The 13,816-nt window shown below is 35.2% G+C and overlaps 1 protein-coding gene across 3 annotated transcripts in view; it reads right to left on the reverse strand.

The window, feature by feature from the left end:
- The window catches only part of LOC131029743 (uncharacterized), a 145,335-nt gene that overhangs the window by 86,107 nt on the left and 45,412 nt on the right, over window positions 1-13,816 (reverse strand). For all 3 annotated transcript variants that reach the window (XR_009102818.2, XR_009102817.2, XM_057960385.2), the window contains exon 3: window positions 3,896-4,092. Coding sequence is in view for 1 of the 3 variants with exons in the window: in XM_057960385.2 (XP_057816368.1) it covers window positions 3,896-4,092 (197 nt within the window). In the remaining 2 variants the exon portion in view is untranslated. The remainder of the gene's footprint in view (window positions 1-3,895; window positions 4,093-13,816) is intronic.

Raw genomic sequence — 13,816 nt, forward strand, 5'->3', positions numbered from 1 at the left:
TCATAGACTTGTCAATTGCCAAAATTTCCTTGAAAAGATGCAAACTGTTCTTGAGGAACATATAGCAGCAATGGTAAGATATTCTGATGTCATCATCAAAACTATTGTTGTTGCAAGGAATACAGAAGAACCAAATCTTGATGAATTGCAGGAATAAATTGACAAGTTTCAAGCTTTCATGGCCAGGAGTAAAGAAGGACAAGAACTGTCTCGACATTTGACTTCTGTTTTTTTTTTTATGTATTTCTTTTTTGACAAATTACATGTAGAAGCAAAACTTGTAATTAGAAGTAGTCTTATCACTTGTAATCTTGTAAATTGTAATTACATGTAAACAAATTACAAGTTGGTTAGCAATAGGACTGTAATTTGAATAAGTCATAGTTAGTTATAGTTGGTTGTGAAAAAAGTCTTAATTAGTTAGACTTCTCCCACTTTGTGCTCTTAGCCCCTCACCTATATATACAGGAGGGTGCTCTATGTAATTTTTATCTTTTGAGCAAGCAAAAAAACTCTGCAGAATTTTACAGTCATAAAGACTTTGTGCTTCATAATTGTAAATTGGTTTCTCAAGTAATATCAAGAAAGCATTTGAGTTTCAAACTTTGTGTTTAAGCCTTACTCTTATATCCATTGTGTTCGTGTGTCATAGTGGTATATTTTTTTGCATTTGCTTAAGGTTCTAACAAGGTTGTTGAAGGGAGCTTTGATTTGATTTCTTGTAGACTTTGTGCTACAAGTATTAAGAATTAAATTATTACAGCTGAGTATTCATAGTAAAGAGGAATTGTAAGACTTTGTGCTTGCAGTTGCTCCCTTTTGTAGTAGTTTAGAAGTGCACCATATCAGCAGACTTTGTGTTGTTGTATGTTGTACCTTGTCCTTATTCTAATCATTTTGAAACATAGATATGATAGTGGAAAGTAAAGACTTTGAGCTTTATTTCTATTTTCTCGTCCTGGGGAAGTGACGGAAGTCTTTGAACTTTCACAGAAACTTTACTTCCTTTTTACTCTATAAACATCTTTGTAGTTGTTAAGGTTTCTTGAGTTGCTGTATTTGTTTTCCTAACTGCAGTTTCTTTTCTGAAAAAGAGAAAAGAATATCACATTTTATGAAGAAAGAGAAAAAGGATGTTGTCCCAACTAAGTTGGATTAGCGTTTATATATTATAGTTGATTAATTATAGTAGAAAAGGGGGAGCCTTCCCTTGAATTTGGAGAGTTTTTAACTCACACTATGTGGCTGAAATCGCAATTTTGCACACCTCCCCAGGTGTACAAAATTTTCAACCAACAAGACTTATATCTCTCAATATATTTATGATATTTGTAGTAGTTTTAACTAATACAAAGCCAAATACTTTATCATAAATAAAATTATATATAAACCAAATAGAAAAAAAAAGGTCTATTCTGTTCTGGAATAACAAGAAAATGTGATGGAATATGAAAAGGAAGAAATACAAGGTGAATGGAAAAAAAGAGAAGAAATTTGAATCAGAAAACAAAAATTAGAGCAGAAATATCACAAAAACTATAGAGATCAATGCAACAATCGAACGAAAACAAAAGAAGAGGGTAAAACAAAGTTTCTAATGAGGTTTCAAGCAATACAAGAAGTGAAATTACCTTTAGAATGAGCAGAACACTAAATATTCTATTACGGTTAGCCCAAAGAATGAATATTTATCAGAATATAGAAATGTGAAGATTAAAAGAGGAAAGAATATTGGTATTCCTAGATATATTTCAATACAAAACACAAAAGAAACCGAAAAGGGCATGGACAAATTTTGTAAGAGCAACCACACAAATCACAATAGGTGCAAATAAGATCTCGTTCAAGCTTTAACCCCTTTTTAACTTATTTTGGAACTTATACAGCTAGAACAGTAAAATATTTATTATTCTTTATTTATTCTTTTTCTGAATGAACACATTGCAAATATATTCCATGAATCTTTCACACATGTCGAAAATTACAAATTCATAATTTGCACTGCAAATTTCAAGAAATTTGAACCTGGAAATTCAAAATCTGCAGATAGCAATCAATTCACCATTTTCAAACAAATCACGACCCTGAGTGAATCATGCCTTAATGGCTAGGGTGGAATCTTACACCACCCAAACCAATCTTTACCTGAGGGTTTTTGTCCTGCAGTAGAAGCAATCTGCTCAACTCCAGAGCTGGGGTTTGGGGTTTCAACCAAACATCAAATGCACAGAAAGAAGAATGAATCCCTGCATCCTTATATTCTCCCCAAGATCTTTTTGGAAAATATAACTAAAAGTTACTTAATAATAAATAATTAATTCCCTCCACCAAATAACTTTATATTATTTTTTATTTTTTGGTCCCCAGGGAGTCATTAAAATTTTCAAGATATAATTAAGTAAATGCAAGTTGCCTAAAAATACAATCTTAATGAGGCAAAAAAAGGGGACGTTACATGAGGTACGATAAAAAAGATCTGTTTTAATGGAAGAATATGTCATTGGATGATGACACTTTCCCGGGAGACTTCAGAAATATTGCAGTGCCCAACAGTAGAATTGCTTTGAGGTAACGCGATTTAAGGAAGGGAAATTGAAGCAATCCTCAATGGCATTAAAAATTCGGCTCCAAGGATTAGAATCTTATGGATCCAAAGGGACTAGTTGTATGGTTCTACTAGAAAATGTTTTTCTTTTTCTCTTTTTATTGGTTAATGGGACCTAGTCTTGTGGGTTCATTTGGTTTTTAAGTTTAATAGATGTACATTTTTTGAGAAGACTAATAATCCCACATGCAAAAGGAAAAAAGAGCTAAAGTTGGGGGAATGTTATGAATAGACTCTTAGAAATTGTAGTAAAGAATGTATTTGAAGGAGATGTCTTCTGGACAGGTCTACAGACTGCGTTTGGCCAAGGCATCATCCATATTGCCATGGATTTCACCTAAGGTAGCATTCACAACCTCTCAGGAAAGTTCATCTATTTCTTCTTTAAATTCTTTTCTTTTATTTTCATAAATATTACAGCTACAAAATAACAATTCTTTTATAACATTCATTTCAAATTTTCAGAAGTTTCAGATTGAAGTTTACAGTTATTTTCAAATTTCGCTTTTATAAGGCATATATCAGCTCCTATTTTTTAGCATCACGGTCCTAGATTTCAACAGTACTTAAATTTCCCCAGTTTCAGATTTCTGTTCCTTTAAGTTTCAGATTTTGTGAGTTCTACAACAGCTATTGCAAATTTGGGACCTACAAAACTAGTAGTCTGTAGGCAGCCATATCATAGAGTATTCCTATGCATTTTGAACAATTCCTTATTAACTATGCATTTTGAACAATTCCTTATTAACTTTCTGTGGTAAGTAATTGTTATTTATGCTCCAAATTCAGGGTGTAGCACTATGGTTCCAAATATCAATTAAGGATTTCCTGATTAATGCAATAAACCCCAATATAGAATCTTCATTATCTGCACAAAAGCCTTCAAATGTAAAAATAGTTTCACCAAGATACTATCATAATTTTGAATCCAGGCAGCACAATACACATATATGTTTTTGCATTTTGACTAGATGAATTGTGAAAATGATTCTTTGATGTGGAAGTGTTTGATAGTATATACTATAAACCATATAATATTAAATTTCACGTCCTTTTATAGCCAAGAACAATTTCAGTTAAGAACTGGCCATGTTAAAAATAAATGAATGCCAGCATAACTTGCACACAGAAACTAGCCTGCAAGAGTCAGGGCCCACCTTCCCCAAAGATAATTTGTAGGACTGCAAAGTTCTTAAATACAGAAACACAGAAAAGTACATGAGATTTCAGATTCCTAAAGAGACAGAGAGTAGATTTGCACTACAACTATATTCGTCTCTTTGTTCTTACCTCCAAATGACACGTTGACTTGAACCATAAGATGCCCACCAAACAGCACTAGTAGGAGAATAAGTCAACACAGACATACCAAATCCTCTATATAACCCACGTATACCATCAGTCTTGATAATCTTACGAGCTGCATCAAAACCACCTCTGTATTTAATAGCACCAGCAGTGCCTTGCACCATAAGCCTTTGACTTACCTGAAATTATAAAATTATTTTAGGTAATGTAGCAAAAATTATTAAGAAAAACAAAAAGAACAATGCATGAAACATTTCAGGCTTTAAAAAGCAGATTATATATATAGATAGTAAACACTACCTAGAAAAATTGCTAACCATCTAGAACGTTAAAGTAAACAGAAGAAACAAAAAATAAATTCAGAAGTTTCCAATTAAAATATAAGGGCATTGAAATTCATTAGATGACCAATATTTACATATTTGTTTCTTATATAGTGGATGAAATTTATTGTGTTGGTTAACGGATTTGTCTCCTAGGAAAATTACGAAATAAGACTCTTTGCCCAAGATTGAGACTAACTTTATCAATCAACAGTTGCGTAAACTATCAATTAGTTTTCCTCTGAATTTTAGAAAGGTCCAGCTCCCTTCATATGATCACAATTTTAATTTTTTAAGATTTTTAAACTTGGGTATGTTAAATTTGAACCAGAATATATAAAAGAAATCACAAAATTTCAGAATAACAAGGACACAAAAGACTTATCCTGGGAAAACCCTCCACCTGAGGGTGAAAAACCCAGCCCACACAAATATGATCTTTATTTCTATCTCAGAAGTAATTACAAGTATTGATAATTCTCAGATTATCATCAATAAGTCCTGAAACACATGATTCCCATTCAATAGAAATCATACATAACTTCAAGGGAATCGAACAATACACTTCAGATAATGACAACTCTGAAATATACAACTCAGTACATTATCAATCTCAATGATCTACACACATGTATAATAGCAATTATCTTGCTCAAACAGAACGATAACCCTGCATACAGAAAACTAACTGCTGAAAAAGAAGAAGCTGCACGAACATAGAAATACGATATATATAATATATTGAATAGCAAAGGGAAAGACTCCACACTGGCAGAGGAAAGGTCACCGACAACCATATAGACACATATACGCCACCGACAGCCACATAGGCATTACACGAACAGCCAGGAGCATTCATATAAACGATAGAAGCATCTCGAATTTGAAACAGAAGCCAACGAAGCAAAGAAGATGAAATAGGAGTAACGGAAGCCTTCAAAAACAACGCGATACATGAAGAGTAAGAGATATCGGCAGATAATAAGAAAACACCAGATCATTTAGGCTTAGTCATCACACCGTAAAAGTATGAAAGGATGCGCCAGCACGAACACACATATTCTGAGCATACGAACAGGAAGAAGATCTCTGTCGACACTACATACTTCAACAGGGTATACTTTTGACCAGAAAGTAGTAAAGGTGCCTAACATTTGTTCATCACCATGCAACAAATGTAAAGGAAAACACTTAAAATAAATGAAATGATAACTTCAAAATTTCAACTCCGAGCTCAGAGCCTATTTAATTTTAAAGAATTTCACCATCAGCAGCAATGCATAGACTGATACCAACAAATGAATAAAGAGACTAAGAATTTAACCATTAACTGAATCTCTAAGATAATGAAGATTACTTATGTGAACACCAACATTTCAAAGAATAAGATATTCAAATTGCCCAAATTCAAAGAATTAGAACAAACACAAGTAACCATTCAAATCCAATGCACACAAACAAGGAAATCTTAGAAAATCAGTAATAACTTCATTAATGCTCTAATTTGATATTGCCTCACTCTTATATCAAAGTATAATAGGAATCAAAATTTTGGACACTTCCATAGTCCATAAAACATATATTTATAGTCCCAAGCTTGTAACTACCAGAGTCTATTGAAACTGAATATTTTAAAGAATCATATAAAAGCATAACATAAAACTTAAGGAGTCTTTTGGACATTAAAATAAAGTCCATGACATAAATAAAGATGAAGTGGCCCTGAGGTTGAGTTGGCATCTCTATCTAACCCACATTGGCATCTCCTTGTTGCGTCGGCTGCTACTGTGTTTGGCAATCTTTCAAATCCTAGAGTGCTTTGACATTGATTGGGATCTCTTGCTTCCATGGGATGAAGACATTTCTTGTCCTCAATCCCCATAAAGCTTTATTGGACCTGATTACTTCATTCTTAGTCATGAAAGCCCTCGCATGATTTGCACACCAACTTGGAGAAGCATCAATTCTGGCCAATCTGTGTTGTTTCTCTTCATTGAAGCTCTTGGGATCAAATAGAGTATCAATGCTACTCTCAAATTCAGCCTTTAGCTCATCCATCGTGGCATCTCCAGAATTGTCTTTCTTTTTAATCTGACACCTTATACCACCAAATTCCTCGATCACTTGCCCAATCATTTTATTGGCGTCCTTCAGCAACTTGCTCTTGTTCTTGAATATACTGTTGCAGAAAATTGCACTTCCACTTGAGGCTCTCTATCCACACTAAGAATTCGTTGTCTTGAGCATCAGGGATTATCTTTTCAGCCACTGCAACATCCATGCCCAGGTTCACAATATCTTGAAGTTCTTTGATCGTCTATGTATGTGTGACTTTTTGTTGCTTGGTGGACTCAATTTTCGAGTTGATGCCATTCCTTGCCAGGATCAGCTCATAATATGCTTTACGCATGCTAATGATGAAGGACGGCCCTTTAGCTTTAATCTTTTTTATCCATTATTGAGTGATTCTGCCAAAATAGCTACCTATCTGAACTTTAATCATCAACTCTTTATTTGTATCAGATTTAGGATCCAAAATGAATTCTGAAGAGCTAGACGAGTGTGAAGAGGGGCCCAACAATGATTTTAAACAATCAAAAAGTACATTAACCAATGCTTTTTATTCTTCTTTGTCAAATTTATCTTTTTTCATCCTCTCCATAAGTTTAGTTGCAATGACCTAAAAAATTGTGCAAATTTCAATCTCGACTAGGCGAGCCCATGTCAATTCTGGTCACATTAAAGTCAGCTACTGTAGCTTGACTGGAGTCTTTTTGTGTGGTAGGATGGGCAATTTCTATAAAAAAAATAGTCTGAATTCTCATCCTCTACTATTGTTTCTGTGGTCTTAAGCTTTTTAACTTTAGGAGAGGAGGTAGATTGCAATAATTTTGTCACGGAATCTTCGGAAGACTTCTTAACAAATTCAATCTTTCTCTTTTTGGACAATGATGTTCCTAACCAAGACGGCGAGCACAAGGTTTTCATGTTACTTTGCATAGAATCAGGGGTAAACAAAAAGGTTCTCTTCAAGGGAGGATTTCTCTCAACATTTTGTAAATTAAAAGGGAAAGATATGTTAGAGTCACCACCTACAAGTTGTTGCAAGGTGTGCACCCTTGGTCTCCTTGTGTTGTGCAGCACAAGCGATAGGTTTGCGACATGCTTTAACTGCCTCCCATGGATTCTATGTGTCACGTGGTTGTATCGGGCATTAACAGGTTGATCTTTTGGTGCAACGGTAACTGTGTTTCCAACAAGTGGTATCAGAGCTTGGTCATGGGGTCAAACCCCTACTTGCGCTAGGGGGGGGATTGTTGCAAGGTGTGCGCCCTTGGTCTCCTTGTGTTCTACAGCGCAAGCGACGGGTTTGCAACATGGCTTAACCGCCTCCCATGGATTCTATGTGTCACGCAGTTGTATCAGGCATTAACAGGTCGATCTTTTGGTGCAACAGCAACCGTGTTTCCAACACAAGTTCTCTACCCAGATGTGTATCAATCACCCCATCCACTTGCTCCTGTTCTCCAACTATTTCCTTCCCTTTATTTTCATCTCCCTCTATTCTTTACCTTTCTCTTCTCCTTCTCTATTCTCTGCTCTAGTGTTTGGTAGCGAGCCCTCTCCACATGTTTCTCTAGTGGCCTATTCTCCTTGGGTGGCTCCTCATTTCCTCCACTTCCACTAGACGTGGTTGTTGGCTTTATTTGCACTAATGAACTTGAGGAAGAAGCATTAACAATACTTTGATTATTTTGGCCCCCTGCCTTCTATGACTTTTGGAGCGTCCTTGGGGGTTTATGCCTTCTTTTTAGCAAGCCAAATCTGAGTTTTCTTTGTAAAGCTCCAATCAATGGGGACCAGAGGTTGCATTTAGATATTGATGGCATAAATGTGGTCGACCAGGTCAGATTCGTAATCAACGAAACCTTCAACATCCCAACCAAGTTTATAATCAAATATTTGCTTTAAGCTCAACCTCATCCAATTCCTTTTCCTTGCTTCATAATCATCCACACAGTCTGCCCAGTAATCTTCTAGATGAGGAATGTGATTGAATGCATGACCAAGGTGCAAATTGTTCTTGACGAAATCTTTACTATTGAAGTGCAGCCTAAGATGATCGTAAGTGGTAGTAGAATATTTAACATCTCTCTCAATATTCAATGCATCTGATTATGACTTACAAGTGTAAAGGCCCAAACTAATAGGGAACTAAATACCAATCTTCTTCCATTCAGAACACCTCTTGTTAACTTAACAAATTTGTCTACACAATTCAATTAGGATAAACTTATCTTCCAAGTACTTGGGAAGCGTCCAGGGAAAACCATCATACCCTCCTACCCTGATATATGTGAACCTTTGGAATTGCTTAAAATAACTTCCATACTGAGTGATTAGTTGAGCTGCCTGAGTTGTGTTGTAACTCCCTCACCAGCCTCATAGTAAATGCATTGTTTACTCTCCTAAAATTGGAGTAACTCTTCTACGACTACAAATGGATACAAGTCTTAAATTTGGATATTGTCATCATATTGTTCAACGTGATTAAGACCATACCAATATCGTGTGTAGGCCAAACTATAGAATAGGTAAGATGACAAATAAAAAAACTAGTTGAGATGGAAACTATCAATCATTCTATGTAGCCAGTCACTGATTAAGCTAGCCCAATCCAAGTATAACTTACCAAAGCATATGACTTGAACAAAGAAATAAATCCACTCACTCAAATTAAAAGCATTATCATCGCAAGATAATTATATCTACTATTTCGCCTTTAAGGTATGACTTGTGAATTGTTTTCGACAGCTGCGATAGTACTCTCCTTGGCATGAAAAACCAAATTTTTAGCAATGAAATTCCTATACAAGCCCAACTTCTCATTGAACTGCGTTTGTGAAATGGCAAAATCCCAATGTGAATATTTTGCTTTGTTTGGGAGCTGAAAGCAACTTTAAATTGTGGCTCTATCTAGGGTTATGAGAACCCTGTCATCATTTGTTTCAATCTCTCGGGTGTTGGGATCATATCTATTTATGCATTCCATTACTAAAATTGTACACTAGATGGCCACCAGGAATGTTGCTTCTAGCAGTCAACTCTCCACCATTTTTTGTATGATTGGGTGTCGGTTAGAGTTATTTACACAATCCCAGAACTCTTTCAAGTTAATGTGCCCTAGTTGGGTATCCCTAACTTCTGCATTGAGCTCTCCAATCCTTTTAAATGCTCACACCCCAAATATTTATATTTCATCGTGGATTATACTTCGGAATACCAAAAAATTCTGACAGAGTCTCTACTTATTCTAAAAACTTTGATTATGAAATTTGAAACCCTAATGCTGTGAAGATGATGGTTTCCAGATAACCTACCTTTCTTGCAACAATGATGGTGGTTGTTGGCTTCAATATGCTTGAATTTTGGTTCTACAAGCTTTTACTTCACACTCAGTTAATCTCTTGAATTGTGGTTCTAGATTGATTAAATTACGGATAAATAATCTCACTTAAAGTTGCATTAATTGCCCACCTACTTAGGCTCCTTGTAATCAATGTTCAGTACTTTGGCAATAGTGTCCTCACTTCGGCTCTACATTAGTTAACATAACCCAGCAGATTTTGACAAATAAAACACCACCCTAGCTCTACTTAGCCGCTTTCTTATGCAAGCCGCCTTTACTTTCCCTCATTTCATCTTTCCCTTTGTTTTGAGATCAGGGGTCAATGGCCGACAAGGTTTTATGACTCCCTCGTGACCCAAATTTATCTTAAGTTTCGACGTGCCTCCTAACATTGAATTAAGTTATGTGAACTTTAACTTTCTTCACCTCTTGAAACTTTGATATAAATTAAGTGGTCAGGCTCCAACATAGTTAGGAAACCACATCGGAGTCCAACACTCTTTGCGAAACTCAATGAACTAGGCCGATGAAGACTTTGAGACTCGAACAAGTTAGACTCAACACAGGGAGCAAATTAGGGTTCTAATGTCAGACTCTAACAAGGCGTTGGAAACTCAAACAATTGTAAGCTTTTGAGACTAAATACAAACGTTTTGAAGATTAAGTACTTAAAAGTTAAAAGAATATCAAGATCCGACAAATCTTCAAAACCAAAAGACAAAGGCCGACAACATTTAAAAACACTTTAAGAGAGGAATTTCAAAGACCTTGAACTAGTATAAGAAGGCTTGTCGGAATCCGACAAGAGTTTCTAACCAAGGCAAAACTCTAACGTGCTCTTAAAAATGACTTAAGTGTCAAAACATTTAATAGTAAATATGGGGTTGTTTACACATTTAAACATGAATTCTAAGCCTTGAACCCAAAGACCAAAATTGGGACTTAAATTTCGATGAAAGAGTGAAATTTGCAGTAACATATTGGATGACCAATATTTATATATGTGTTGAGATCACCATGATTTTCAAGCAAGGAAGCTAGTAGTAGTATATTGGATGACCAATATTTATATGTGTTGAGATCATCATGATTTGTGGCAACATATTGGATGACCAATATTTATATATGTGTTAAGATCATCATGATTTTCAAGCAAGGAAGCTATTAGTAATATATTCCAAGTGGAATAACTCTACTCATAAGAGGCTTCAATCAAAATTATGCACCATTCTAGATGATTAGCAAAGCTCCCAATCAGACTCAGCAAGCAGTATCAAGTGTTGAGAATAATTGAAGCCCGCAAGGGCAGCTCCATGCGTACACACTCCCTACCTTCTAGCATGAATCATGCCCCCAATTGCTTCAGGGAGATGAACAAAATGTCCCCCTTTGATTTTGTAGTTTTTCTCCCTATCATCACATTCTTCATTGCCTTTGTGCACCATCCTAGTGATGTTCACTAATTTTAGGCATTTTGTGGGATAAACTGACATCTCCCACTATAAACAAATCATCAATCAATCCATTGAAAACACGCATATATTTCTTTTTTAAATAGGTTTTAAATCATCCAACTTTCATTCTCATATGAGGCTTGTAATTTAAACATCATAGAATCTAAATTTATTTTTGAGATGATTGACGATATGACAATCAAATATTCATATTTACAAATTTGCACTCATATACAAAAAACTCATTTTTTTTATTTATTCCTTGTTCAATGTTCAATATTCAATGCCATGGATGTTATTTCAACTCTAGAGAATGCTTAATTGTGCAATTGAAATGATATATATATATATATATGGAGGTGTGTATCCCAGATTTTGGGGACAGCCCCCATAGTGAATTTTAAGAAGCATGGAGAAACATAGATCTCCAACACAAATTAGGGCAAGCTTTAGTTAATGGCTCTGAGTGGAGTGTAGCTATTTTGACAAGTGCCAATAGAAAACTCGATTGTTGTAATTTTGTACTCAAGTCTTAGATTGATCTCTAGTCAAAACATCCATGTTCCTACACTAAAAAGAATCCATATTCATGGAAATTTTCAAAACATGCCCAAGTCTCAAGAGAAAATGACTCAAAAATATTATGGTTATCATAAAAATTTTGACCTATGTCATAAGGAGCATCAAAAATTTGAAGTAGAAAAGTGCAAGGAATTGTACATAGAATAGACAAAAGAAGATGAGGAATCTATTGACATATCCAGCTACTAAAGTATTCACAATTCACAGGTCCTACTAATGGTACCATCATATTCTCACAAACATAGGAAGCATTATAAACATGAAATTTCTACATTACACAGTCAATCTTCTATGGTCATTGTAGATAGCAAAAGAATATATATTTTCACCACCTTCGTCATGTTCAGTGTTTTCAAATTCATCCTCTTCACTCTCAAATATCTTGGGTGCTTGTTTTGAAGTAATAGATGGTGAGGTAGGTGTGCTACAACCACTCTCCTCATCAAAGATATCTTTGCTCGTGCAATTTCTTTGTAGTTGGTTCCATAAGTTGATAACCTTAACTCTGAACTATATCCAAGAAAGATGCATTTCAATAACATGTTATCCAACTGCCTTTGCACCTTGGTGATGTGCATGAAATTTCTACACCCATATACCTTGAGATATGATATGGAGGGCTTTTCCCAATCCACGTTTTGTAAGGAGTGATGTCAATAAGCACATTTGCTGGTGCCTTGATAAACAAATACGCTACTCAATGAACCACTTCTACCTAGAATGCATGAACACAATCAGCATTCTTCAACATACTTCTAACCATTTCCATGATGATAGAGTTATGTTTCTCTACAACACCATTATGTTAAGGCATATATGCAATGATCAACTACCTTCTTATTTTTTTGGTTTGAATTTTTTTGGGTCAAGTAGCACATGCACATTTTTCTAGTACAAGTATTGAGCATTATTATGACTTGGTGTCACTAGTCAACACAAATTGGTACCAAATTCGCAAGGCTATTAATTCTCTTTCTAGCAACAAGAAGGGAGCTCAATGTTGTTTCTTGACAAGACAACCGAAACGAAGATTTTAAATTTTCTTGATGGGTGTACGTCTTCACACCGTGTCATGTCTACTCAAAGCAACAAGATAGCCAACACTGAGATGACCAAATTGTATATGCCAAAATGTGAAAATGAATGTTCCTTTTATTGTAAGGGCCTTGTCTTCATGTGAAACATCAAGAAGCCGTAACATTTTTCCAACCCCTACGACATGAGCAGCAATGTGATTTCAAGACTTGTCTCAAATATGACATAGCTTCTCAACATTTTGTTAATCAAATTCAACTTTCAAGTTATGCTCAAGCAACTGACTTACTAACAATGGGTTCTTGTAAATCCTAGATGATAAAGAACCTTCATTCATCAACATCCACAAGTTTCGAAAGGGAATGAAATGTCACCAATACATTCAACTTCATAAGTAGTCTCATCTCCAATTGAGACTTGTCCATATGAAGTAGAATCAGACAAGGTGATGAACCACTATTTTTCATGTGCCATATGTCAATATGCACCCAAATCAACAACCCATACTAATGGTACCAATGAGGATGTGAATGTTTTTGCAACATATATGAAGTACCTTTCATCAAAGTCTTTTGCGAAAGCAACATTTCCTTGTGTTTAAGTTTTCTTATTCTAGTGAGGATTCTTCCTCTTGTCACCCTAGGATTTCTAGTGTGGCTTTTCCTTGCTTCATTCTCCATTTGCAAAGAGTTGTAATACAACTCTTAGAGAATATGCCCCTTCTTTTCACAAGCGAGGAAACTCTTCTTTTGTGCACACTAATTATCTTGTTTCAATTTTCTTCAACCACTCGGATCTTCAACGTTTTTTTCTCACTACTGTGAAGTGAGAGCTCGATTATTTATGGAGTTTTTGGTTTCATCTTGAATTGCTTCTTCATGTTAAAGCCAATTCACCCACCCTTCAAATGCAGGATTTTTCCTAGCGACATTTAAATAGTTGGGAAACAATTGAAAGGAAAGGCATAGTTCTTCAAGTTCACTACTCTTCTTAAGAATCCTTCCAAATTTTCCCTATTGTTCATTCTCAAACAATGCCACTACCTTTGGAGTTGATGAATTTGATTTTGACTCTTTTCTTTATACATCATTTGCAATTT

Source organism: Cryptomeria japonica, chromosome 9, assembly GCF_030272615.1.
Source record: "Cryptomeria japonica chromosome 9, Sugi_1.0, whole genome shotgun sequence".
Classification (NCBI taxonomy): Eukaryota; Viridiplantae; Streptophyta; class Pinopsida; order Cupressales; family Cupressaceae; genus Cryptomeria; species Cryptomeria japonica.